The 25300-nt window shown below is 38.1% G+C and overlaps 8 protein-coding genes and 1 non-coding gene across 14 annotated transcripts; 6 read left to right on the plus strand and 3 right to left on the minus strand.

The window, feature by feature from the left end:
- The first annotated feature begins 57 nt into the window (after positions 1–57).
- On the plus strand, positions 58–1875 carry CDKB1;1 (cyclin-dependent kinase B1;1). The gene is made up of 4 exons (NM_115278.3): positions 58–896; positions 991–1060; positions 1264–1402; positions 1545–1875. Exons 1-4 carry the CDS (start codon positions 269–271, stop codon positions 1635–1637), a joined length of 930 nt encoding a protein of 309 aa, NP_190986.1. The 5' UTR covers positions 58–268; the 3' UTR covers positions 1638–1875.
- Positions 1805–4548, minus strand: AT3G54190 (Transducin/WD40 repeat-like superfamily protein). Its single transcript, NM_115279.3, has 8 exons — positions 4076–4548; positions 3796–3943; positions 3568–3718; positions 3352–3477; positions 3193–3273; positions 2850–3042; positions 2488–2758; positions 1805–2387 (listed from the first exon to the last, which is right to left on the minus strand). The coding sequence occupies exons 1-8, from the start codon at positions 4265–4267 to the stop codon at positions 2146–2148; spliced, it is 1404 nt and encodes a 467-aa protein (NP_566994.1). The 5' UTR covers positions 4268–4548; the 3' UTR covers positions 1805–2145.
- A 1445-nt stretch (positions 4549–5993) lies between these two features.
- Positions 5994–7004, plus strand: AT3G54200 (Late embryogenesis abundant (LEA) hydroxyproline-rich glycoprotein family). The gene has a single exon (NM_115280.3). It carries the CDS (start codon positions 6118–6120, stop codon positions 6823–6825), a length of 708 nt encoding a protein of 235 aa, NP_190988.1. The 5' UTR covers positions 5994–6117; the 3' UTR covers positions 6826–7004.
- Positions 7005–7228: 224 nt separating this feature from the next.
- On the plus strand, positions 7229–7786 carry AT3G08375. Its single transcript, NR_143930.1, has one exon. It is a non-coding gene; the product is annotated as an uncharacterized misc_RNA (transcript).
- Positions 7787–7926: 140 nt separating this feature from the next.
- On the minus strand, positions 7927–9001 carry AT3G54210 (Ribosomal protein L17 family protein). Its single transcript, NM_115281.4, has 2 exons — positions 8547–9001; positions 7927–8468 (listed from the first exon to the last, which is right to left on the minus strand). The coding sequence occupies exons 1-2, from the start codon at positions 8770–8772 to the stop codon at positions 8059–8061; spliced, it is 636 nt and encodes a 211-aa protein (NP_190989.1). The 5' UTR covers positions 8773–9001; the 3' UTR covers positions 7927–8058.
- A 1372-nt stretch (positions 9002–10373) lies between these two features.
- Positions 10374–13265, plus strand: SCR (GRAS family transcription factor). Its single transcript, NM_115282.4, has 2 exons — positions 10374–12468; positions 12583–13265. The coding sequence occupies exons 1-2, from the start codon at positions 10937–10939 to the stop codon at positions 13010–13012; spliced, it is 1962 nt and encodes a 653-aa protein (NP_190990.1). The 5' UTR covers positions 10374–10936; the 3' UTR covers positions 13013–13265.
- A 149-nt stretch (positions 13266–13414) lies between these two features.
- On the plus strand, positions 13415–20771 carry SUA (suppressor of abi3-5). Of its 5 annotated transcripts, none has more exons than NM_115283.3 (17): positions 13419–13692; positions 13790–13858; positions 14186–14306; positions 14491–14531; positions 14733–15447; positions 15538–15609; positions 15697–15789; positions 15880–15959; positions 16110–16260; positions 16979–17063; positions 17205–17296; positions 17389–17457; positions 18017–18196; positions 18352–18544; positions 19155–19982; positions 20079–20266; positions 20341–20719. In NM_115283.3, exons 3-17 carry the CDS (start codon positions 14259–14261, stop codon positions 20527–20529), a joined length of 3024 nt encoding a protein of 1007 aa, NP_190991.2. In that variant the 5' UTR covers positions 13419–13692; positions 13790–13858; positions 14186–14258; the 3' UTR covers positions 20530–20719. The 5 variants fall into 5 exon arrangements, with proteins under 5 accessions (NP_001325863.1, NP_001325865.1, NP_190991.2 ...); NM_001203155.1 differs by having other exon boundaries at positions 13489–13692; positions 16107–16260; positions 20341–20771; NM_001339655.1 differs by having other exon boundaries at positions 13419–13858.
- A 471-nt stretch (positions 20772–21242) lies between these two features.
- AT3G54240 (alpha/beta-Hydrolases superfamily protein) lies at positions 21243–22747 on the plus strand. Its single transcript, NM_115284.2, has 3 exons — positions 21243–21322; positions 21415–21677; positions 21753–22747. Exons 1-3 carry the CDS (start codon positions 21313–21315, stop codon positions 22530–22532), a joined length of 1053 nt encoding a protein of 350 aa, NP_190992.1. The 5' UTR covers positions 21243–21312; the 3' UTR covers positions 22533–22747.
- On the minus strand, positions 22433–25149 carry AT3G54250 (GHMP kinase family protein). 2 transcript variants are annotated; one of them, NM_115285.3, is made up of 9 exons: positions 24866–25149; positions 24563–24761; positions 24416–24479; positions 24111–24255; positions 23759–23845; positions 23523–23680; positions 23375–23423; positions 23182–23306; positions 22433–23077 (listed from the first exon to the last, which is right to left on the minus strand). In NM_115285.3, the coding sequence occupies exons 1-9, from the start codon at positions 25073–25075 to the stop codon at positions 22855–22857; spliced, it is 1260 nt and encodes a 419-aa protein (NP_566995.1). In that variant the 5' UTR covers positions 25076–25149; the 3' UTR covers positions 22433–22854. The 2 variants fall into 2 exon arrangements, with proteins under 2 accessions (NP_566995.1, NP_001325821.1); NM_001339656.1 differs by lacking the exons at positions 22433–23077; positions 23182–23306 and having other exon boundaries at positions 23351–23423; positions 24866–25119.
- Between the last annotated feature and the right edge of the window lie 151 nt (positions 25150–25300).

A 25300-nucleotide genomic window follows, 5' to 3' on the forward strand; every position in this document is an offset into this window, starting at 1 on the left:
ATCAGATTAGACCAAAATAAGTGAGTCCAATTAGTTTTCCCCAAAAACATTCACAGAGGTCACGACTTTAGGTTAATCTGTTGCAGTTGTCACGAACGAATTCAAAATCCAAAGGAGCGGGAAAAACGAAGTGACGTGGAAGTATCTTAGCGAAAGCATCTCTCTCTCTCTCTCTCACAATCCATCATCTTCATTAATCTGATCAAATAATAGGGTTAATCAAAAGTCCAGAAACCAACACAGTTCAATTTTACGAAACCTCTCAGAAATGGAGAAGTACGAGAAGCTAGAGAAGGTCGGAGAAGGAACATACGGGAAAGTCTACAAAGCGATGGAGAAAGGAACTGGTAAGCTTGTTGCTCTGAAGAAAACTCGTCTCGAGATGGACGAAGAAGGTATTCCACCAACTGCTCTTCGTGAGATCTCGCTTCTCCAGATGTTATCAACATCGATCTATGTTGTTCGATTACTCTGCGTCGAACATGTTCATCAACCATCAACCAAATCTCAATCTACCAAATCCAATCTCTATCTCGTTTTCGAGTATCTCGATACTGATCTTAAGAAATTCATCGATTCGTATAGGAAAGGACCTAATCCTAAGCCTCTTGAGCCTTTTTTGATTCAGAAGTTGATGTTTCAGCTTTGTAAAGGTGTTGCGCATTGTCATAGTCATGGTGTGCTTCACCGTGATCTTAAACCGCAGAATCTTCTTCTGGTGAAAGATAAAGAGCTTCTTAAGATTGCTGATTTGGGTCTTGGTCGTGCTTTTACTGTTCCTCTTAAGTCTTATACGCATGAGATTGTTACTCTTTGGTATAGAGCTCCTGAAGTTCTTCTTGGATCTACTCATTATTCAACTGGTGTTGACATGTGGTCTGTTGGTTGTATCTTTGGTTAGTAGTCTCAATTATGCTTTTATGTTTTTGAATTCGTCTCTCTGCGATGTGATTTTGTATTTATGCTGTTTCAATCTTTGAATTTGTATAGCTGAGATGGTTCGGAGGCAAGCTCTTTTCCCTGGTGATTCTGAGTTTCAGCAATTGCTTCATATCTTCAGGTATTTTGAATTTACCTTCCATTACTTCTTCTGGTTTTGTCCTGTTTCAGTGTGAATTGCATCACTGAATGATATGCTAGCTTACCAATTGAGAACAACTGATTCTATATAGTCCAGGTTTCTTTGACCAATTATTCAATGGATTTAGCATTCTTGAATAGAGACTATGATCTTTACTAATGGTTCCTATTTGGTTCATGGAGGTTGCTAGGAACACCAACTGAGCAGCAATGGCCGGGTGTTTCCACACTGCGTGACTGGCATGTTTACCCTAAGTGGGAGCCGCAAGACTTAACTCTTGCTGTTCCTTCTCTTTCACCTCAAGGAGTTGATCTTCTCACGGTAAATAACTCCCTGATGACCATAGCTTTGTTGCAAAGTTGCTCTAATATTGTTACCTCTTGCTTCTGCTTCCCTCTTTTTTTCCTAAGCTGAATTGCTTGGTTAAATCTTTCTGATTGAGCTTATGTTTGTACAATTGCAGAAAATGCTCAAGTACAATCCAGCCGAAAGAATTTCAGCAAAAACAGCACTTGATCACCCATATTTTGACAGCCTTGACAAGTCTCAGTTCTGAAGTTCATTGCTGTATCTGTTGTCATCGTCTTGGTGAATTTAAACATTTGATCTATCTTTGTTTCCGACACATTAGTGTCTTATGTTTGGTTTAGAGATTTGTAGTCTTTCAGAAGAAACTGGTAAAGCTTGTATTCTCAAGTGAATGTAAAACACAATGGTGTGGTAGCAATGAGATGATTTTCTATCAATCGCTTGTTTTTGTGTAATCATACAAAGTTGATGCTCAACTATCTGAATCAAGTCAATTTTGAAAATTAAAGTGAGACCTTACAGGTGGAATAAAGGGTCTTTCATAGAATTGTCAAAACCCAAATGTTACGTACAATGGTATTAGTGTACACAACTGGCATTCTGACGCGCACACTTGCCCACAAATGGTTTACAACACAGATGGCTGCTCAAAGACACTAAGTTAAAAAGATTTATCGCTACACACAATTGAAGGAAACCAAATGATACATTCGTAGTAGTAGTAGTAGCAGCTAACGATGACGATGTATGTGAAATCAATTGGACCACACATGAACAAGGCCGTGTCTGTTTCCTGTGTATATCTCATTGCGTTCTTCGTCGTAGAAAAGAGCGGTTATGTCTTCCAAAGCTTCAGCTACAGCGTTTCTTCTTTGCTTTGAGTTCTTTCCCATACAATTACTGCTGCTGCTCTCATCATCTTTTGGAGGCCCACTGCTTGGTGTTATTTTAGCTAAGCATTTCCCAGTCAATATATTGCTGATATTGATTGATCCCGCTGGATCATCCCACAAAACACCAATAATCAATATCCATCAATGAGATTTGTTAGGTTATAATATCTGGTTAATATTATCTTGAGGGGTTATTTTTCTTACCATTTCCTTCTATCCACTGATCTTCGGTATCTGCTTTGCAGTACGAGATGATCAGATCTTGATCACTTGTAATGTAGATATTATTAGTGTTACAGTCTGGATGCCATAGAAGATGGTCCTCAAAGGAAGTAACGAGCTCTCCGCGAAAGTTCCACACAGAAACGTTCCGGTTCCTGAATGTCAGAAACAACTGGTTCTCATACAGAAATATGAATGCAGACGGTGTCATGAACTCAGCTCTACTAACTTCCATTAGCTCAGCATTTCTGACCTGAATTTGTAAATCAGAAACCAACTTGATAAAGAAAACAAGTAAAACAACAGCTAAAAGATTGATTGAATCAGACAAAAAATCAACTCACGTCAAGAATTTGAAGATTCTCATTCTCTTGCTTAACAAGAAGTTTCTCATTGAATTGTTCAATGAAGTCAACTTTCTTGTTTCGGTGAAGCAAATGATTGAAGGACTTGAGAACAGTGCCATCTTCTATCGACAGAATCTTCAGAGGAACATGACTGGCAGCTCTCTTGAAGATCAATAACATTATCCCTGGACTGATGCAGGGAATCAAATGGGCACAACAGTTAGAAAATTCACAAGTCTGTCAATCCAATCTAGTGGACAGCACAGTTAGAAAAGCAGCTTGCTCAATATTTGCAAACAAGAAACAACAAAAGGGTCAAAGAAAGATGGAGAAAAGTTACCTGATTTTAATTTCCTGGACATTTTTATCTGATATCGAATATAGCATGGTGTAGTTTTTCAGATCAAACACCTTGTATACACTGCAGAAACAGCTATCAGGCTCAGAGGATGAAACTTGTCGTAAAAAAAAATTTAGGCTGTGAGACTAGAAAAATAACCTGTCCTGCGCAGAATAAGTCAGCACCTTTCCATTGACATCATCAAACTCAACAAAACCAGGCCACTTTAATGATTCAGACTCAAAAAGAGCAAACCCTGCATCCGGCTGACCTCTCAGAATATACCTAATAGTTGATTACAACCAGAAACACACATTAGTTTGAATAACGCAACAGACGACATGATACCGATTTGGTAGATGGTAGAAAACTTACTCAATTCTAGTGGATCTGCATTTCAAAGAGCTGAAATTGTCTGAAGCATAAACAGAAACTGTGATGAGAGAATCATTGTTCTTGTTGTAGAACAAGCTCCTGATGACTTCATCTGGACTAACATTTAAAAAGCATATTCTTTTGTTCGACTCTGCAGTTTAAGGTAAATCATACTATCAGTCACATAGACACAAAGCTGAGAGTAAGTAGTCAAGTTACGATAATTACCTCTACTAAAAGCTGCGCAAACACCAGAATGTGCAAGCGCAAAAACAATGTCCCTTGCAGCAACAATCTCAATAACTTTAGTTCTCTTCATCAAAAACGGTAATGCAACTAAACAGTGCCCTTTAGGATCGTGAGTATCATATTGCTCCTGAAATCAAAATTCATCAAGCAAGAGCAGCTTAAATTAGTACTCAAATCAAATCCCAATTAAGAGAGAGAAGCAATCTCTAGGGTTTGGGAATTAGGGCAAATTACAAAAGATTGAAAATTCAGAACATACCACGAGACGCATGTTACGAAATCTCTCTTGGGCGGTGCTAATAGAGAAAGCTCGATCTTTACGAGAAGAGATTTCTCTTCGTTGAAGCTTTTTAACACTGTTGACGAATCCATCGGGTCGAGACCTTTTCTTAGCCACAATTCTTCTTCCACTACAAGGTCTAGGGCTTGCCGTAATCCTTCTTCCTTCCATCTAATTCTTCCTTCTTCAAGCCCAAATATTTCCAAGTAGGTTTTGAATTTTTGTGGAAACCCTAAAGGATGAAGAAACCCTAAGAGGAAAAAGAAGAAGCGAGAGAGTTGGGTAATCTCTAGGAGGAAGACGAGAAGTGACGGCTACTACATGGGAGTGTGACGTAAGACTTTTTTGCAGATTCAGATTGGAATTAAGCTGATTTCAATGATTCAGAGCTCTTTTTTTCTTTCAAAATCTCAATTTCGAGCACGAACCAGCCGAACCAATCCGAAGCATCGTAGATCGTAGAAAGATAAAATTAATATTGAATATTTTTAAAACGCAGCGTTTAAGGGGTTGAAAGAAATTAACTTTTATGGGCTGTGATGGATGGCCCAGCCCAATAAACCTTGTGACAATTGATTAGTTTGCTTGATAGAATTCTTCGAAAATATTTAATTATTTTGTTTTACTATTAGTATTTTTAAAAAATTCATGAGTCAACTACACGAAAAAACGTCATCACATAGTCACACATGTAAGTTTTTTTAATTATACGAAGTATTGCTTTCATATACGACCATCAATCATGTTTACAAACACTATAACAATCTTACACCGTTATTTTGGTTGTCAAAATCCGGCATCGACTTATTATTTTGGAATTGGATATTTATGTTTATTTGTTATTTTGTTTACCAGCCATATTATTTTATAAGTAAAAGTCATTGATTGGTTATCCAATTTGTAAGATAAAAGGTTTAGAAATGAAACATCATTAAATTTTGTTCTAATACATTGGACTAAATCACTAAAACAATCTATTTGAGAATTTGAATATGTTCTAATTCATATGCTATTGTTCAATGCGTTTTGGTAAAAATACTATAGTTGACTTTCAAAATTTTCTAATAATTTTTTTTAAAAAAACTAAAAAATAGAGTAAATGTTTAGGTAAAAGTATCGTAAATTATTGGAAACTTACTTTTCAATGATGTGATTCTAATAACTTCTATCGTGGGATTAAAAAAATGTCAGAAACTCAACAGCAAAAAGTCAATAAAACAAATGGGCATTCAAATGCATGATGAATTTAATAAGAGAGACAGATTAAACGGGCCAAAATCCAGAAGTCGTCCCGTGTAAATGAAGAAATGGGCCCAGAAAAAGACGGTGAATTAGTCATTGAATATGTTACGTAATAACCACACGAAATTAGGCAAAAGCGACGGATGATGCATCAAGCATGGTCTCTTTACAAAAGCCATGTGAAGTATTTGATTTCTACCGCTAACCTCACTTTATTATTTTTATCATCTCCCTTCTTCCACGTCCAGCTGAATTAATTAATGCACGTCTTCGAAACATTATTAAAAATGGTCAAATCTCAACTCAATCAATACCGATTTTAATAAAATTCAACTAACAACCATTTTTATAAAGAGCTGTCTTTACGACGTTCGACGAACATTATGTATGTTTTATACTTTTATCCGTTTTTATTTTATTTTTCTAAATACTTATTTTATGAATTTAGAAGTGTGTTACAAAATTAAATTGAGATTCCATTTACAGACATACACCAAAAAAAAAAAAAAAACTAGTATCTCATCAAATTCTTCCCAATTTATGAAAATGTAATTTTCATCAATTAACTATTTTTTTAAAAAATATACTCGTGGAAAATCAAGAAATATTAAAATGTAAAATAACAAATTATTAAAATGAAATGTGTTTGAGTCATGTAATTAAAAACTGGTAACGAATCCGCGTACAAATAGTGGTCTCCTCCTTTATAGGATAAACCAAAACCCCTGAGAAACTCAACAGCGAGAGAACCACAAAGCGTAACAAAGAGAGTAATAACTATGAGTGATTTTTCAATCAAACCCGATGATAAAAAGGAAGAGGAGAAGCCAGCAACAGCCATGTTACCACCACCCAAACCAAACGCTTCTTCCATGGAAACGCAATCTGCTAACACCGGAACCGCTAAAAAACTGCGGCGGAAACGCAACTGCAAAATCTGTATCTGTTTCACTATCCTTCTCATTCTCCTAATCGCCATAGTTATCGTCATCTTAGCTTTCACTCTCTTCAAACCAAAACGCCCAACTACTACAATCGATTCCGTCACCGTTGATCGTCTCCAAGCTTCCGTCAATCCTCTCCTTCTCAAAGTCCTCCTAAACCTAACGCTCAACGTCGATCTCTCTCTCAAAAACCCTAACCGCATCGGGTTTAGCTACGATTCGTCGTCGGCGTTGTTGAATTACAGAGGCCAAGTGATCGGTGAAGCTCCTCTTCCGGCTAACCGAATCGCGGCGCGGAAAACGGTGCCGTTGAATATAACGTTGACGCTAATGGCGGATCGGTTACTCTCTGAAACGCAGCTTTTATCTGACGTCATGGCTGGCGTCATTCCGCTTAATACTTTTGTTAAAGTCACTGGTAAAGTAACCGTTCTTAAAATCTTTAAGATTAAAGTCCAATCGTCTTCTTCGTGTGATCTCAGTATCTCTGTTTCGGATCGTAATGTTACGAGTCAACACTGTAAGTATTCGACTAAGTTATAATCAGATCTGTAGATTCTACCACACTTTGTTCTTGTTTTGTTTTTTGGTATTTGAATTGGTTTGTATTTAATCTCTATGTATGTTTTATTTACTTTAATGAACAGAGATTTGATTTTGTTCTTTTTCGTCTTAAAATCTTTTTGAGATAATCATAATTGATTCAACAAAATTAGTAAAACGTGTTAGTCAATGTGTCATATACAGGTAGATATTTTCTTCAACCTTTTTAAAGTAGAAGAAAAAGTCAGATAAAGAATCAAATCAGATTCTTAATTACTGTCACATAATTTAGGCAGATTGTAAGGAATTAGTTGGCAGCTCAAATCGCATTTAAAACACTTCTTTCTCTACTTTGATTTATATTTCTTCTATAAGTGTGGCTTCAAGCTCTCCAAATATACAAATTAAACCATCCATACATTATAGTTTTGTCATGACCAAACGTATGCGTAAATCCAGCCGGTGCGGTTGCTGCACAGCTTCCTGTATCATCTTAACCATTCTCATCCTCATCTTCGTCATTGTCTTACTCTTGGTTTTCGAAGTTCACAAACCGAAAAAACCTATAACGCAGATCTAATCACACACCGAACTAGGCGTCGTATATCCTTACCATTTGATGTTCAGCTCAATTTCACACTTATTAGTCTCCATATTCTAGTCAAGAATCGCAACAATAAGTTTCAAGCACGAGATAGGGAAGACATTAGTGGTACACAGAGAGAAGCAACTTGGTGTTGTTGATCTTCCCTCGGGTACAATGCCGGCTAAAGTTTCTTCAATTCTACCTTGTCTTCTTACTCTTCAGAGCGATAAGCTTGTTTCGACATAAGTGGTATCATGCTAGATATATTGGGTGGAAAGATTGTGTTGGAAACAAAGACACGAAAAGTCAAGTTGTTTGGAATCTTCAAGTTGTAAAACCACTACTAACGACTGTATTTTTCATCCCTACTCTCTCTCTCTCTCTCTCTCTCGCTATATCTCTCAATTCTAAGTTCAACTCCATCTGAACATTTCTGATTCTTGAATAGAAATAACATAAGAGAGACTAAATACTACAACACTCTTAACCAGAATGAACTGAAGCATCGATAGTTTCAACTCTAAAGAAAGCATTTTTACCAATTGAAGCTCACAAAACAAAATGATCTCATATCTGCATCAACAACTGTTTTTCAATATTACAGAGCAAAAGTGAAACAATTGAGCAAAATAAAAGAGATATTGACCTTAGACAAGCTCAATGTAAGCCATTGGAGCATTATCACCTCTCCTTGGAAGAGTTCTGATGATCCTCGTGTATCCACCGTTTCTCTCACCGTATCTATCAGGAACCTCAGCAAACAGAGCGTGAACAATCTGTTTCTCGTAGATATATCCCAAGGCTTGTCTTCGCTTGTGCAACGAACCGTCTTTAGCCAATGTAATCATCTTGTCAACGAACTTCCTCATCGCACTAGCTCTAGCTCGAGTCGTCTTGATTCTCCCATGCTTAAGAAGCTGAGTCGTGAGTCCTCGCAGAAGAGCTTTGCGCTGGTCCGGTGGTCTGTTCAGCTTCGGAACACGTCGTCCGTGTCTCATCGCGTAGATACGACCACCACCGTCAACAATTTTGAATCCATTCTCAAAGCTTTGCCAATCTGCGTTCGAAATTCGAAAACCCTAACGACTTTGGAGATTCAAATTGAGCCAAATCTCTATGAAAAGTGGAAATTTACCTGGAAGTCCGATTGAGAGGAGAGGATTGACCGGAGAGAGACCGGAGAAAGATGGGAGTGAAGGAGAAGAGATTGGGAGACGAAGAGTAACCGGACGGCGAGAAGACGAGGAAGGTAATCGGAGTGATGCGGTGGAGGGAAGAGCTGATTTGAGAGAAGACATACTCCAGACTCTGCTCACGGAATCTGTAGGAGTCGCCATTGCCATGGACATTGGAATCGCCATTAGATTGTGATCCTCTGCAACAAAGCGGATTTTGCTGGTGTTGAATGGATAAGGGATAGAGGAAGAGGACTTTGTTTATCAGAAACCTTTTGATGGGCCTTAATGGGCCTATAAACTGTAACTCTGTAGCGCTTTGCCAACAAGAGACTTTTTAAGGTTTTTGTTGCCAAACAGATATTTGCATTTGGGCTATGTAATGTTAGAATTATTTTATAATGTATGCTATTGCTAGATATTGTTTAAGTGCATTTGTGATTTACAAACATTTCATTTTTATTTTGGTTTTAATGAGCATTTCTATTATAGAGACTTTGATGTTAATAAATGGTGTTCTAAGATATATTAAAATATTTTATATACTTTCTTAAAATTGGATAAATTTTGGGAAAATCCTTAATATCAGTTAAATTGAAGATAAAGAGTATTAAAAAAAACTATGTAGTAAAATACATTTCACATTTTTTGTGTATAATAGTACATGGTATTCGTTAAGATCACTCAAAAATTAACAAATTAAGTCTAAAAGGGCAGAAAAGACTATTCAAATATGGACTTGGAGAAAGACATTCAGCTTTTTACGCTGAGAAACTTTCATATTGAGCCGTGTGTTTGTGTTGTGAAGAGAAGTAATAAAAAATAATTTGAAGTGAAAAAGGAGAAGAAAAAATAAGATCGTAGAAAGCGTGGATGGTTTCTTCTTGGGTTCACTGCCATGCGATTATTAAATTGGCCATGGGGCTAGTGTTTGACGTACAAAAGTCTAAAAATTGTCAGTCAAACAGGTCCAAAACTTTGTAAGAAAAATAATATAATAATAGCAAATTTTCTAAAAATTGTTAAAAAAAGAACAAAAGGGAAAAGATGAGGATGCAGATGAAAGCAAAATGTCAAACACTAGTTTCAGATTTTATCGGGAACTGGGGTTTGACAGTTGGTGTATGTATGTAATGGCCTCTCATCAAAACATGTGCATCTTTTTCCTTTTTTGTTATTTACTGTTTTAGCTCTACGTCTTGTCCAATTCCTCTCAAGTAAAATGCCTTTAATATGATACTAATATACAAGGGGACTAATGCTTTTTCCCTTTTCTTATCCTTGTTTTGTCTAAATCTTTACTTGGATTCCTTTATTTTTCTCCTCTCTTTAGATTAGTACGGTTTAAGGAATACCATCTTTCTAATTTTAGCACAAAATTGCAAGTTGGTGCCCCATCTTAGTAAGCACATCGTACCACACTTTGATTGTGTGAGAGACTTCTTCATCCCATCTCTCATACCAAACCTAAATCAAATGACTAGTGGTGCAACCTGCTGACTCCATATGACCATAACTAATAAATCGGTTTATGAATCCAACTCATGTAGCTCTATAGAATAGAAACCCATTCATTTCACATAATGAACTGAATCTGACATTTTATTTACATCATTTACTACTCAATTTTGTAATTAGCAAGATCATCTTTTTCATTATTCAACAATTTTGATATTCCATAATTTATTAACTTTGTCATACATCATAATATTCTGAAATTTTGTTATATATTGTACCGGTTCCACGAAATAGAGCTCTATTATTATAGACCAAACAAACAAAATATTATCTTCTTGTGGTTAGTTCGAGAGAGAGGTCAAGAAGAAACGAAATGGATCGGCAAACGGAAGACGTCAAACACACAACGACGAACATTTTCCGATCACCCACCTAATCTCTTCCCATTTTTATTATTTTTCAAAACTCAAATTAATTAAGAAGAAAAAAACAGAAACAGAGAGAGAAAGAGTTAAGATGAATAGAGATAGAAAGAGTCATTAAATGTACGAAGCGACATTCACAATAATTCGAAAGGTGGAAGACGACTTAGATACGGCCAGGCTTCACTGTCCTCCTCGTCCTCCTCAATTACCCCTAACCCCTTTTTCCGGGATTCATCTCCAACCCACATCCTTCCAAATTCTCACCCCCTCACTGAGTTTTTGCTTTTTCTCCTCATCGGAGATCGTGAAGACGATCAAGTAATTTAAGAATCCCACCATTGATAAAAGAGTCTAGCTTTTCTACTACCAAACCTTTTTCTGTTTGGAAATTTTCGATTTTGGATTTAACCCTTTTCTTACCTTATTTATAACCATGCAATCTCACGACCAACAACCCTTCAATCTCCATGGCGGAATCCGGCGATTTCAACGGTGGTCAACCTCCTCCTCATAGTCCTCTGAGAACAACTTCTTCCGGTAGTAGCAGCAGCAACAACCGTGGTCCTCCTCCTCCTCCTCCTCCTCCTTTAGTGATGGTGAGAAAAAGATTAGCTTCCGAGATGTCTTCTAACCCTGACTACAACAACTCCTCTCGTCCTCCTCGCCGTGTCTCTCACCTTCTTGACTCCAACTACAATACTGTCACACCACAACAACCACCGTCTCTTACGGCGGCGGCTACTGTATCTTCTCAACCAAACCCACCACTCTCTGTTTGTGGCTTCTCTGGTCTTCCCGTTTTTCCTTCAGACCGTGGTGGTCGGAATGTTATGATGTCCGTACAACCAATGGATCAAGACTCTTCATCTTCTTCTGCTTCACCTACTGTATGGGTTGACGCCATTATCAGAGACCTTATCCATTCCTCAACTTCAGTCTCTATTCCTCAACTTATCCAAAACGTTAGAGACATTATCTTCCCTTGTAACCCAAATCTCGGTGCTCTTCTTGAATACAGGCTCCGATCTCTCATGCTCCTTGATCCTTCCTCTTCCTCTGACCCTTCTCCTCAAACTTTCGAACCTCTCTATCAGATCTCCAACAATCCTTCTCCTCCACAACAGCAACAGCAGCACCAACAACAACAACAACAGCATAAGCCTCCTCCTCCTCCGATTCAGCAGCAAGAAAGAGAAAATTCTTCTACCGATGCACCACCGCAACCAGAGACAGTGACGGCCACTGTTCCCGCCGTCCAAACAAATACGGCGGAGGCTTTAAGAGAGAGGAAGGAAGAGATTAAGAGGCAGAAGCAAGACGAAGAAGGATTACACCTTCTCACATTGCTGCTACAGTGTGCTGAAGCTGTCTCTGCTGATAATCTCGAAGAAGCAAACAAGCTTCTTCTTGAGATCTCTCAGTTATCAACTCCTTACGGGACCTCAGCGCAGAGAGTAGCTGCTTACTTCTCGGAAGCTATGTCAGCGAGATTACTCAACTCGTGTCTCGGAATTTACGCGGCTTTGCCTTCACGGTGGATGCCTCAAACGCATAGCTTGAAAATGGTCTCTGCGTTTCAGGTCTTTAATGGGATAAGCCCTTTAGTGAAATTCTCACACTTTACAGCGAATCAGGCGATTCAAGAAGCATTTGAGAAAGAAGACAGTGTACACATCATTGACTTGGACATCATGCAGGGACTTCAATGGCCTGGTTTATTCCACATTCTTGCTTCTAGACCTGGAGGACCTCCACACGTGCGACTCACGGGACTTGGTACTTCCATGGAAGCTCTTCAGGCTACAGGGAAACGTCTTTCGGATTTCGCAGATAAGCTTGGCCTGCCTTTTGAGTTCTGCCCTTTAGCTGAGAAAGTTGGAAACTTGGACACTGAGAGACTCAATGTGAGGAAAAGGGAAGCTGTGGCTGTTCACTGGCTTCAACATTCTCTTTATGATGTCACTGGCTCTGATGCACACACTCTCTGGTTACTCCAAAGGTAAAATAAACATTACCTTTTAATCACTCTTTATCTATAAATTATTTTAAGATTATATAGGAAAGATATGTTCTAAAAAGTGGCTTTTTTGGTTAATGATTGGGGAATGAACAGATTAGCTCCTAAAGTTGTGACAGTAGTGGAACAAGATTTGAGCCACGCTGGTTCTTTCTTAGGAAGATTTGTAGAAGCAATACATTACTACTCTGCACTCTTTGACTCACTGGGAGCAAGCTACGGCGAAGAGAGTGAAGAGAGACATGTCGTGGAACAGCAGCTATTATCGAAAGAGATACGGAATGTATTAGCGGTTGGAGGACCATCGAGAAGCGGTGAAGTGAAGTTTGAGAGCTGGAGGGAGAAAATGCAACAATGTGGGTTTAAAGGTATATCTTTAGCTGGAAATGCAGCTACACAAGCGACTCTACTGTTGGGAATGTTTCCTTCGGATGGTTACACTTTGGTTGATGATAATGGTACACTTAAGCTTGGATGGAAAGATCTTTCGTTACTCACTGCTTCAGCTTGGACGCCTCGTTCTTAGTTTTCTTCTCCTTTTTCACAAACAATGTGCCCATAAATAGATTTACCTGTTTTTTTTTTGTTATGTATCAAAAAGAGAGGATTTTTTGAAGTCAAATTGTTCTCACTCACACTCTGTATTGGCTACCTGATTGGTGGAATACATAGAAGTTAATCATGAAGATTAGAACACTTGATATTGAAGAAAACACTTGAAAATGGTACATCAATAATAAAAATGATAACACGTTTAACTGAAAAATCATTTACAAATACACAATTCTTTTGAAGGCTACCATTTTTTTTTTTGGGAATTGTTATGTATTTTTTTTTTAGCAACTTGAATTGTTTTGGTTTACTTTTTTCCAAAAAAAAAATATATACATGTTGTTTTTTATTTTTGTTATGGCAAAGAAATTGAGATGTTTGGATTTTTCAATTAAAAAAAAAAAAACTCATCTACGCCTTTTCATATTTCGCTTGAACAACAACGAAACCCTAATCTGGTTAAAGTTGGATTCGGCCAAGTCCACCACCGTGGAGCTCTGAATTCATTTCTCTTGTAATTCATCGATCGCTGTTGAATATTTTCAATTTGAGTTCCCACGGTAGAAACCATTCCGATTTATACGGCTACTTCATCGCTCGAGCTCTCTCGTTTCTGTATCGATCGCAGCGTATCTGATTTGTCACCGGTTTCAGGCTTGTTTCTCTGACCTCTGGTTATCGGCTCCCTGATTTTGCGCTCTATCTATTAATCAATCTCTTATTCCAAGTCTTTGTTCCGCTGTTATCACAGCTCATCTTCATCTTCCATTCACTGGTGTCTTTGGTCCGGCGTCGTTGTGCTGCTTTCAGTTCATCACAGGTATTCTCATTTTTACCTGTTTCTTTTTTATTGAGGATTTCGTGGATGTGACCAGTTCAAGTTTTTTGTATGTTACTTTGTATAGCTTTTAAGACTCGATTACTGAGAATTTAGGCCTAATCGTCAGCTGAAAATATAATGATCTCTACTGTTGTATGCATTCTTCTCGTGCTTTTGTTACTTCATCGCCAATGCATGTTTTTCTACTCTGAGAGTGAGAGAATCTCTAGCTAGTTCCTACAAAGTCTCTTTGTGATCAGTGTTGGGAATTCTTAATTATATATGCATTAAGATATACCTGTCTCAGACTCTATACGTGATTTTCAGGAAAGAGCTTTAAATATTAAGCTTTGAATATTCTCTCAGACCATCAAAGATTTGCTTGGTGCACTGGCCGGAAATGGATCCTAGTCGATATGGTCGTCAGCAAGAATGGGATAATAACAGTGTAATTGTGGTTTTCTCCTTACATATATGGGATGATAAACAAGATATTTTTAGGGATGTTATGAATCTCAACTCATCCGTGGAGTGAGAGACTTGGGAGAGTGAGGATGTGGATGGGATTTGGCTAATGTAATATCCGTCAATGATGTTTGTTGCTGACATAGCTTATTCTCTTCAATTCACAGGCTCCGGAGGGTTATGGTACTCAGCATGATCCAAATCATCGGTGAGTGCTAGTAAAATGGATTACATTGATGTAGTTGTTAATTTGTTATTGCTCATGGGGGTATATTTATTTTAGCTACTGTAACTAAATTGTATTTCTTGTACTTTATTTGGTTTGGTTACTTGTGCCGAAATATTCATGATAGTTCATATTTCATTTTTTTAATATCTTTTCTGTACCTATACTACATTGCTCTTACAGGTTTGGCGTATCATATGATGACGGATATCCTGATGAAAGGTTGATGCGGGATGATGTCTACAACTATCCACCTGGACATAATACTCTGGGTGACTTGCCTCAATCTAGAAAGCGAAACTATGAAGAAAATTATCCCAGTGAACTTCGCAGGCAAGAAAAGCCTTACATCGATTCAAATTATGCTGCTGACTATTATCATGATAGTGAAGCTGGGAGTCGTAATGGACATTACCGTGATCATGAACACGAAAGGTCGTCCAGATATGATGGCTGCGATGACTATTCTTGTAATGATAACAACTATAGATCGAAAAATTACCATCATAGCAGAGATGATGGTCGTGAAAAAGATTATGATTATACTCGCCGAAGTTATGATTCTGAGTATGAAAGGGCCAGTGTGAGAGATGGCAGTCGAAAGAGCCGTGATCCGCAGGACAGAGAACGGAATTCTCGAGATAGAGAATGGGATTCACGTGATAGGGAGTGGGACAAAAGATGTTACAGCCGCGAAAGAGATGAGAGTCCTCATAAGAGATATGAGAAGTCACGATCTCGATCTACCGGACGTGGGGAGTTCTCTAGATCAAGATCTCCTAGAGGTCGGAGCCATGGGCGGAGTTACCGGGAGGACAGCTATGAGGGGGATCACTGGAATGAAAGTGAGAGGCGAAGAGAATATGAAGATAGACATAACCAGGATCATTTTTCTGCTGTATAAAATATTCTCTCATCCCTGGTCTATATTCTTTTGTTGCGAAGACATTTAAAAAATCCGTTCCTATATTTTTATGGTTTTTGCTAGACCCCATCCGCCACTGTTGTTGTGAAGGGTCTCTCTATGAAATCAACAGAAGAAGATCTATACCAGATTCTGGTAAACTCTTCATTTTTTTGAATCTGTATGTCCTCAGGTTTAAACAATTTTTCATGCATGACTTCATTATTCCCATGTGCATGCTAGGCTGAATGGGGTCCTTTGCATCATGTTCGTGTTATTCGGGAGCAAAATTCTGGGATTTCTCGTGGATTTGCTTTTATTGATTTCCCCACGGTGGTATTTGCTTTCAACTAATCTGTTAATTCCTTGCGCTTTTTCTTGTGATTTCTTCAACACTGTGTGCATTTATGTATTTTGTCTGAGCAGGATGCCGCACGCACCATGATGGATAGAATTGAGCATGATGGTATAGTTTTGGATGGAAGGAAACTTATGTTCCATTACAGGTCTTTTTTTAAATAAACATAAGACTTTGATTGATTTAGATATTACCTATGGAGGGATCATAGAATTACTACACATTTAAATTATTGTTTCTTGACCGTTTCAGTATCAGAGTATAACATTCTTACACTAAATTGCGTGTGTTGTAGCAGCCAACCTACTGGTAGGGCTGGTGTGTCCCGTAGGCAGGAACATGCTTCTAGACGCAGTTATGGTGGAAGTCGAAACATGATAGTTCCCACAGATTGGATCTGTACAATCTGTGGCTGTATCAATTTTGCGCGGCGAACCTCTTGCTTTCAGGTTGGTGCATTGTTTTGGATGAAAGTTCTGTAAATTTCATTGTCAGGACTAGAGTATAAACCCATCTGTTAAGAACAGAAATTACATATATTTAATTACCGGAAGAACTACTCATTGTTTGGTGATTCTAGAGTCTCAAACAAAGTGATAACTACTCATGATTTGGTGACGACAATACCTTAAAAAAAATAGAACCGATAAAACTTTCAGAATATATCTGTTTTTTGCTCCTTAGAGATTATTTGCAGTTCCTTTTGGTGACGAATATGTATCATCAATTGACACTTTGTTTGAGACTAGGGTGGCATACATATTTTGGTAGTAATGGTAAATGAACATTTTAATTTAATGTCGACACATTGATGTCCATACCTATGCTAGAATGTATTTGTTTGCATATACAATAGTTTGTTTGGAAATAGAGAAATTTCCATTTTTCAAATGTCAATAAAAAAAGAAGTCAACTAAAACCCTTTAACTGATCTTTTTTGATGGGTTTTTAATTTATCTTTCCTTCTATTTACTTAAACTCTGTGAAGTCTTTATCAATAGTTTAATCTTGTGGTGGACAATTGTATCTGTAGCCCTTCTTTGCCATGCCGCTGTCTGTGTCTTGATTTATGATAGAACACTCAAAAGTCCTAAGTTCAGTTATAATATGGAATAACAAATTTGTGGCCATTGCATAAATGTCTGTGATCTCTGTCTCCTTATGCAGTGTAATGAACCAAAGACCAAGGATTCTCCTTCAGCGGATGTAGGTTTATCAAACTCTGCAGCAGGAAAACGAATTTCTGAGACAGGTTCTGATCAGCATTTTTATTTAAGATGTTTTAAATTTCTTTCTTGAGTCAGAAACAGTCGCAACTGTTAAGGCCATAGTCTTTGTACTTTTCTACATGCCATATATACCTAAGATACATTCTGCTTATTTTCTTTTCCAGGTCCAACTCATGTCCTGGTTGTACGTGGGTTGGATGAAGATGCTGATGAGGAAATGCTTCGGTATGAATTTTCCAAACATGCTCCTATCAAGGTTAACAAAAACCCTTTTGGATTCGTTGTCTATTAAGATATTGTACTTTATATGTCAGTTGACCTGGTTTTCCTCTTTCCGCCATTTTGTAGGATCTTCGTCTTGTGAGAGACAAATTCACTCATGTTTCACGAGGATTTGCATTCGTGCATTTCTATTCGGTAGGGTCTCAAAGCCAAGTTGGTTGTTGAACTTACTCCTTAAACTCTCTCTTCTGCTTCGCTTTTCCCTTACTGATGATTTAAATTGCAAGTGTGCCTTTTGATCAAAGATTTATTCGATTGTGTAGAAATTAGAAACCCAGTCTAGATGATCAGTACCACCTGGTTTTTATTCTGCTTGTGAAGAGTGATTATGTTTTATAGTTTTTTTTTTTTATAAATGTTTAAGTGTCTCTTTAGTAATCATGATCTACTAGTTTTGTGGGTATTTTTGGCAATGTTTGGTGGTGAGCGCACTCAATCATTTATTTTGTCGTACTTTTTTATAATCTACATTCGACAACCACCTTTTGCATTGACTTGTAAAAGCTCTTGTAGTAGATTATTTATTTCGTCACTGATTCTCTTACCAATTTCATATCTGAACGGTGATCAGATTTTGTAGTAGAACTGCTTGATATGTCCAAATATCTATTTTCCCCCAGTTTATGTGTGTATTTGACTTTTTTTTAATCCACCTACCAACTTGAAACAGAAGATTATGATTATGTTCGTGTAGGTTGAGGATGCTACTAAGGCACTTGAAGCAACAAACAGAACAGCTCTTGAAAGGAATGGTAAAATTCTTAGAGTTGCGTATGCAAAGAGTGTTCATGGTTCTGGAACTGGTATATCAGCACCCTCGCACTCCAACAACCTCGCTGCTGCTGCAATTGAAGCAGCAACGTTTTCTCAACAGGTACTTGAAGATTGTTTTGATCCAGTTTCCCTCGTTTGTATTGGTGATCACACATTGATCATTTAATTAAATTTTCCAGTATCTTTAGATGAGGATTGTCATTCTTATGATTCTTCTACTCCATGTGCCCTGACACTCATGTTGGTCCTTATTAGTATGACGGTGTTGGATGGGCTCCAAAGGAATACAATACTGGTGAGAAACAAAACACTGGAGGGCAGGCCCAGGGTGTTGGGGAAATTGAATCCCAGAAAGGGACTTCTGCTCCACAGTCTGGCTATGTGTGGGATGAAGCATCTGGTTATTACTATGATGCGGCTTCTGGATACTACTACGATGGAAATTCAGGTCGGCATTTACTTATATTGTTATTTATTTCTTTGAATTGATTGTATGGTTGGGTAGCTGCAGCTCTAATTCCCATATCTGGCATTGCAAAACATGTAATGGGCAAAAGTAAGATTGATCCTGTTGGCTGGTTGTATAGTCCTGCTATAGATGTATTCTATTATAGGATAACTTCTTGGCAAAAATAAGTCGTCAGCTCTGGTTTGTTCAAACTATCCTGTTCTTTTTTATGATTGTGGAATTCTTATACTATGTATGCACCAAACTAGCAAACATCGAGATACAATCAATCAATCATACAAGTGTATGTCTTAATTAGACTTTTAAATAATGGCTGTAGGGATTCAGCAAGTGTTATATGATTACTATTATGGCTGCTGTTGGACTTCCAATGGAAGTTTTTTCTTTTAGTTATTGCTGAGTTATGCCTTCTTATATATGTGTATGTGCCTTAAAATTTCGCATCTGATATGGCACAATGATAGACTGTTTTAATGATCTTGGTTATCACTAGGCACCTCTTCTTGGTGTGTGGTGATGGGAAACTTGGTTTCACTGGTATAAGAAGTGGGTAATATTCTCTATTAATCGTATGTTTCTAAATATACAGGTCTCTATTATGACAGCAATAGTGGGCTTTGGTACTCGTATGACCAGCAAACACAACAATATGTTCCTTGTCCTGATCAGAACAATGAGAGTAAAGTAACAGAAAACCAACCAGACTCTGCCAAGAAGGAGAAATCCAGTCAACAAAAGGTTATTATCTCGGCGGCTACTACCCCTAATGTAGAAAAAGTTCTGTCCTTACCAGATGCGGTTCAGGCGGCTGCTGCAGCAGCAATTGCATCAGAGAAGAGAGAGAAAGAGAGAGTGAAAGAGATAAAACTTGCATCAAAGACTAGCCTACTCGCCAGCAAGAAAAAAATGAGTAACGTTTTAACAATGTGGAAGCAGCGGAGCCATGAAACCCAAATACAACGTCCCTCACCCTCACTTGGTGACAATCCACCTACAGTTTCGGCTGAAGCAAGGTCGTCTTTCTCCACTGGACAATCCATGGGCAAACTGAAATCTGATGTAATTATTGCGAAGGAGAGAAGTACCTCCAATCATGGAGTTTCTGCCCTGACAACTGCAGAAAGCTCGAGCAGCAGTACAACAGGAGGAACTTTGATGGGGGTGATGAGAGGTTCTTTTGGAGGAACTTTGGGTGGAGCTTCTTCTTCAGCTAGTGTACAAATGCCGCCAATATTACCTTCTGCTTCTCCAGCTTCGGTTTCAGTTTCTGGGAGTGGGAGAAGAAGGTTCTCTGAAACACCGACTGCAGGGCCTACTCATAGAGAACAGCCTCAGACATCATACCGGGACCGTGCTGCAGAAAGAAGAAACTTGTATGGCTCATCAACATCAAGTGGAAATGATGTTATTGATTCAAGTAAGAGCCCTTGACTCTAGACTTTTCTAAAAATAGAATCCTGAAATGAGGTTTTTATTGTTGTTATAATTGGGAAAATGGTTCGTTTAAATGAAGGTGAGGATTTAATGGGGTTGAGGAAAGGTTCATCGGATCCAACACCATTTCCTCCTGGTGTGGGTGGACGTGGGATTACAACAAGCACCGAAGTCAGTAGTTTCGATGTGATTACAGAAGAGAGAGCAATAGATGAGAGTAACGTGGGAAACAGAATGCTGAGGAACATGGGTTGGCACGAAGGATCGGTAACTTTAAAAACCAGAAATTTGATTGATGGGTAACGTTTATATGTTAATGGTGATTGTTGGATTGTGGTCAGGGTTTGGGGAAAGACGGGAGCGGAATGAAAGAACCGGTGCAAGCGCAAGGCGTTGATAGGAGAGCAGGACTTGGGAGTCAGCAGAAGAAAGTTGATGCTGAGTTTGAGGTTCAGCCTGGTGACACTTACAGAACTCTTCTCCATAAGAAAGCACTTGCGAGATTTCGTGACATGTCTGACAATAATTGACTCTCTCTGTGTGTAAAGTCAGTTGGAAACTTCTAAATTCCGTTGTGCTTAAACTGTGAAAGTGATTTTGATTTTGTTCTTTTTGTTAAATTATTATTAATGAAAAGAGACAGATTAGTACTACTTGAGTTTATATGGACCTTAAAACCTTTGTATTATTAATGTATCTGGAGGCAACAACGACCCGAAGACAACAACAGTATTTAAAAAACTTACCAAAATAATATATGCTTTCAAAGCTTTTAATTACGAAAGTTAGCTCACAAAAAATATCAGATAAATACAACTGTTTTTGAAAATTTCAGAATTCTATTTTGTTAATGAATAATAATTAATTGTTATTTCATGCTCATGCACATTAATAACCTAAAAAGTATTGTTTGCAGGTGTTCGAGAAGAATATATGCATTGATGTATATCAATTTCTAGGCATTACTTTTTTTTCATCATAATTGTTAGTAAAGGTGACATGTAAAACTAGTTAATCTCGTGTCTGTCATTGGCTCTTCCCAAAAACAGATTGGTTAATACGTTAGTTGGAACCATTGTTATAATGGCTGGGTTTAGTTGCTGCCGGCTATTTCCGGATAAATGCCTCAAAAGATCTTTCAGTGAATCCACCGTGATTTGCGTTGTCATAACGTGAGATGCAAATGAAGAGCTTTTCTCTGTTAATTTAGTTTTTACACAACCCTATAAATATAGTTTTACACTTAAAACCCATACCAATTATTTTTGAAATAAGTTGGTATTGCCCAACTTTTTTATCAAGGTTTTTTCAACATGAAGAAATGTGAGTTTTTGATTGATTCAAGTAAACGTAAGTTTTGCAAAAGGGATGAAGGAAATGTGATCACTGATTTATTGATTTGAATATTTTGATAGGGTTAATAACAGGAGCAGTGGTAATAGTGTTGATTGGATTAGGGGCATGGGCTATTGTTTCCATTACACCTCCACCTCCTAAGAGATGCGGAACCCCAGGTGGACCGCCTATTACCGCCCCTAGGATACGTCTCAGCGATGGCCGTTATTTAGCCTATGAAGAACATGGAGTTAGTAGACAAAATGCCACTTTCAAGATCGTCTTTATCCATGCATTCTCGACATTTAGGCGTGACGCTGTTATCGCCAACCGTGTTCGCCCTGTAATGATTTGATATCTTTCTCTCTTACTATTTCTCTTATAGAGTATTTCTGTAATTGCATTGTTTGTCTCTCAGGGCTTTCTCGAGAAAAATGGCATCTACGTGGTTTCATATGATCGACCTGGTTATGGAGAGAGCGATCCTCACTCGAGTCGCAATGAAAAGACTTTAGCTCATGACGTTGAACAACTTGCTGACCAACTACAACTTGGTTCCAAATTTTACGTGGTTGGATACTCAATGGGAGGTCAAGCCGTTTGGGGTGTTCTCAAATACATTCCTCACAGGCTCGCAGGAGCGACACTGCTTTGTCCTGTGACCAACTCATGGTGGCCGAGTTTCCCAGATAGTTTGACATGGGAGCTATGGAACAAACAATCAAAATCCGAAAGGTTTTCGATGCTCATTACTCATCACACTCCATGGCTACTCTACTGGTGGAACAATCAAAAGCTATTTTCAACAACAGCTGTGATGCAATCAAGCCCCAATATGTTCTCTCCTCAAGATCTTGCACTACTGCCCAAACTCGCCGCAAGGGTGTCTTACAAGAACCAAACAACACAACAAGGGACACACGAATCACTTGACCGAGACCTGATTGTTGGATTTGGGAAATGGAGTTTTGACCCTATGAAGATCGAGAATCCGTTCCCTAAGGGTGAAGGTTCGGTACATATGTGGCAAGGGGATGATGATCGGCTCGTCCCGATACAACTACAAAGGATCATTGCTCAGAAACTAACTTGGATCAAGTATCATGAGATTCCAGGTGCTGGTCATATTTTTCCGATGGCTGATGGGATGGCAGAAACTATCTTAAAAGAACTCTTGCCTATTCCTCAATCATCTTAAATTCAATTTTACATATGTTTAGATAATCAAAAAAAAAGTTGTACAGTTTGTCTCCACCCCAAAAAAATAGTATTGCTCTGTTCCTCATGAATAAATTTCATTTCATTTTATTTTTTTGCGTCTTTTAAAGTATTTACTGCAGCGCAGTAAAAAGATTTTTCTCTGGTAAAACAAAACCAATGAATTTCTTTTATTTGGAAATAGGAAAGCTAATAGTTAGATGACAACGTACCTGCACCTATTCTGCCACATATATCGTATCTTAAACTTGCAGTTAAAGGAGATGCTAATCATAATAATTAGTTTGAAGCAGAGAGAATGCTCACTTAGGAAGGCCTGTTTCAGGATCGAGAAGGGCTTGAGTTTGGTCGTGAAGCACGATGGGACCTTTTCCAGGTCTAGTGCAGATAAAATAACTGACTTCTCCTTTTTGATCCTGAGATCCAATGTTGTCTTTAATTTCAGGTGGAGGTTGCAGATTCTCTACACCACTTGCTCCATCTAATCCTGCTTCTTTTAGAATTGAATTATCGCCCACTACGTAACTGGTAAATAAAGAAACCAAAATCATTACAAACAGCTTTTTAGTCAATTTTAAAACTCATAGAAAACCGCAGTTAAACGGATCACACATTGTTCTGTGTCTCACCTCTTCATATCAGTGTCTGACTTAGGGGGAAAATAGTACAGAAGCCCCTGGAGCAATTGGACTGCGACCTTTCTGTTGCGTGCAATCAGTACAGCATTTGGACCAGCATCAAATGTGTAAGCAACCTGTACAGATTTACATTTTGAGTTATTAGTTGTTTTCAAAAGGTTGAGTCAAGACACTAGAACTTTACCTGTGGTGTCCCTTCAGAACGGTTCCACTTTTCAACTAAGCTAATTATTCTGGAAAAGCAGATAACAGTTTGATATATTAGAATAAATAAGGGTTTGATAACAAATAAACTGAAGCAGCATATAGAAATATGTCAAAATAGAGAATACCTGTGTGAAGTGTCATTCATGTAGAATATGGGTGGAGATGTATCCAGACAAACAGCATGAAACTGATTACTATCTGTACATGTCAATTGTGTAAACGATGCAAAGTCTCGATTTTTTATAGCTTCCTCCATTTGCAAAATCCGTTTTGGCACAACTTCCTATAGATAGAGAAAAAACAAAGGATGAAGTTTAATAGGTAATACAGAAGTTCATTAAACATCAAGAACAGAACGTACTTTTGCTCTATGCTGTAAAAGCAAACTTGTCTCAACACTTTCACGCATTCCGGAGGTACTGCTCGTTTCCTTCTGCCGTGAACTCACCTGTTATAAAAAGTTTGAATGAAGGCACTAAATTTTAACAGATTTCTGACCATTCGAACTTGTCCATAATGCTATATTCACACGTTGAAATAGAGCAACTCAAAATCTTGTCGTGGAAATACTTATTTATATATCTCGTTCAATCAAATAGTATGACGACAGTAAAAGTAACATATGGTTAATTTGAAAAACAGCATGATCTGGAAGATGGGAGAGTCGGAGTAATCCTGCCAAAAAGTCACAATATTTTTTAAAAGAGCCATACCACAGCAATGATGATAACAAGATCATCCCAATGCTTCTCATCTGCCAGTTGAACTGCAACGCTGTCACTTCCATCTTCTTTGCTTCCCATTGTCCACTTGACAAATCCACCAAATAAACTCCGGCAAGCACTTCCTGAACCTTGCCTACATGAGCAAACAGAAATCAAACCATGAATATCAGTACCATTTAATTCCTAGAGGAGTGTCAGATTTCACTTCACTATCACAACTCATGCATTAGTAGATGACTATACATAAATCAAAGCATTGATATATAGTGCAAGGAAGTCCACTACATAGGTACCTGGCTATTGCAGAAAGATGGCTTGGATCTTCATCTACATTCATCAACTTTGCAAGAGAAAAAACTGTAGGCAAAAAAAACAGTTTGACATAAACTACAAGCCATTCTCAAGCTCATAATCATCAACAGAGAGAAAAAGCAGAATACCTAGACAAGCAAATCCAGCAGCTGAAGATGCTAAGCCAGCAGCAGTAGGGAAGTTATTATGAGAAGCAATATGTAGATTCAATTTCTCCCAATCTTTCTTCCTTATCTTGATCCCCTTTTCCATGTCTTCAACATCACCAGCACGACCTCGTATTTCCCTCAAACAATTTTGGTACCTACTTCCAGAAAGAGATATTTCCTACACTAACATGAAACAACAACAACAACAAAAATCTTTGTAATTCGATAATTGGAATCTCAGCAAAAGGAGAGAGATCGTGATGGGAAATGAAGCGAGTGTACCTTGCCATTGAGCCACATTCGATCCCGATCAAAAGCAGGACTAACGGCAACAGTGGTGACTGTGCAGAGATGATCAGGATCAAGAGTTACGCTAATGCTATCGTTAACGGGGAGAATCCGAACCTCATCTCTCTTTCCCCAATACTTAATCACCGCAATGTTCGTCGGAGTTTGCGCCGTCACCATGAACACCCATTTCTCCGTCGCCATGTGAATCTCCAAAAGAGATCTGCAGCTTCAAAGTAGTTGAAAATGAAAGCGACGGAGAATACGACAGAATAATGATGACTCATTGCCTTTACAATTTTAAAAATATTATTTTATTCAAAAATTGAGAACTTCACTAACTGTAAAACTCTAATCAAATGGTTATTGCCATTTTGATGAAAACACCAAAACTTAACCTAAAACGTTTTAGGAAAAAAATTGAGTTAG

Source organism: Arabidopsis thaliana, chromosome 3, assembly GCF_000001735.4.
Source record: "Arabidopsis thaliana chromosome 3, partial sequence".
NCBI lineage: Eukaryota > Viridiplantae > Streptophyta > Magnoliopsida > Brassicales > Brassicaceae > Arabidopsis > Arabidopsis thaliana.

Excerpts from the sequence above, each read along its gene's own strand:
- SCR (NM_115282.4), top strand. The coding sequence starts at position 10,937 with ATGGCGGAATCCGGCGATTTCAACGGTGGTCAACCTCCTCCTCATAGT. Across the intron at positions 12,469-12,582 it reads ACTCTCTGGTTACTCCAAAG|ATTAGCTCCTAAAGTTGTGA; the intron begins GTAAAATAAACA and ends GGGAATGAACAG.
- AT3G54210 (NM_115281.4), bottom strand. The coding sequence starts at position 8,772 with ATGGCGATTCCAATGTCCATGGCAATGGCGACTCCTACAGATTCCGTG. Across the intron at positions 8,469-8,546 it reads CCTCTCAATCGGACTTCCAG|ATTGGCAAAGCTTTGAGAAT; the intron begins GTAAATTTCCAC and ends TTTCGAACGCAG.
- AT3G54250 (NM_115285.3), bottom strand. The coding sequence starts at position 25,075 with ATGGCGACGGAGAAATGGGTGTTCATGGTGACGGCGCAAACTCCGACG. Across the intron at positions 24,762-24,865 it reads GAATGTGGCTCAATGGCAAG|GAAATATCTCTTTCTGGAAG; the intron begins GTACACTCGCTT and ends ATGTTAGTGTAG. Across the intron at positions 24,480-24,562 it reads TGCTGGATTTGCTTGTCTAG|TTTTTTCTCTTGCAAAGTTG; the intron begins GTATTCTGCTTT and ends TTTTGCCTACAG.
- AT3G54240 (NM_115284.2), top strand. Across the intron at positions 21,678-21,752 it reads TCGCCAACCGTGTTCGCCCT|GGCTTTCTCGAGAAAAATGG; the intron begins GTAATGATTTGA and ends TTTGTCTCTCAG.
- AT3G54190 (NM_115279.3), bottom strand. The coding sequence starts at position 4,267 with ATGGAAGGAAGAAGGATTACGGCAAGCCCTAGACCTTGTAGTGGAAGA. Across the intron at positions 3,944-4,075 it reads TTCGTAACATGCGTCTCGTG|GAGCAATATGATACTCACGA; the intron begins GTATGTTCTGAA and ends TTTTGATTTCAG. Across the intron at positions 3,043-3,192 it reads GTCCAGGAAATTAAAATCAG|TCCAGGGATAATGTTATTGA; the intron begins GTAACTTTTCTC and ends TCCCTGCATCAG.
- SUA (NM_001203155.1), top strand. The coding sequence starts at position 14,259 with ATGGATCCTAGTCGATATGGTCGTCAGCAAGAATGGGATAATAACAGT. Across the intron at positions 14,532-14,732 it reads CAGCATGATCCAAATCATCG|GTTTGGCGTATCATATGATG; the intron begins GTGAGTGCTAGT and ends TTGCTCTTACAG. Across the intron at positions 16,261-16,978 it reads GGCGAACCTCTTGCTTTCAG|TGTAATGAACCAAAGACCAA; the intron begins GTTGGTGCATTG and ends CTCCTTATGCAG.
- AT3G54200 (NM_115280.3), top strand. The coding sequence starts at position 6,118 with ATGAGTGATTTTTCAATCAAACCCGATGATAAAAAGGAAGAGGAGAAG.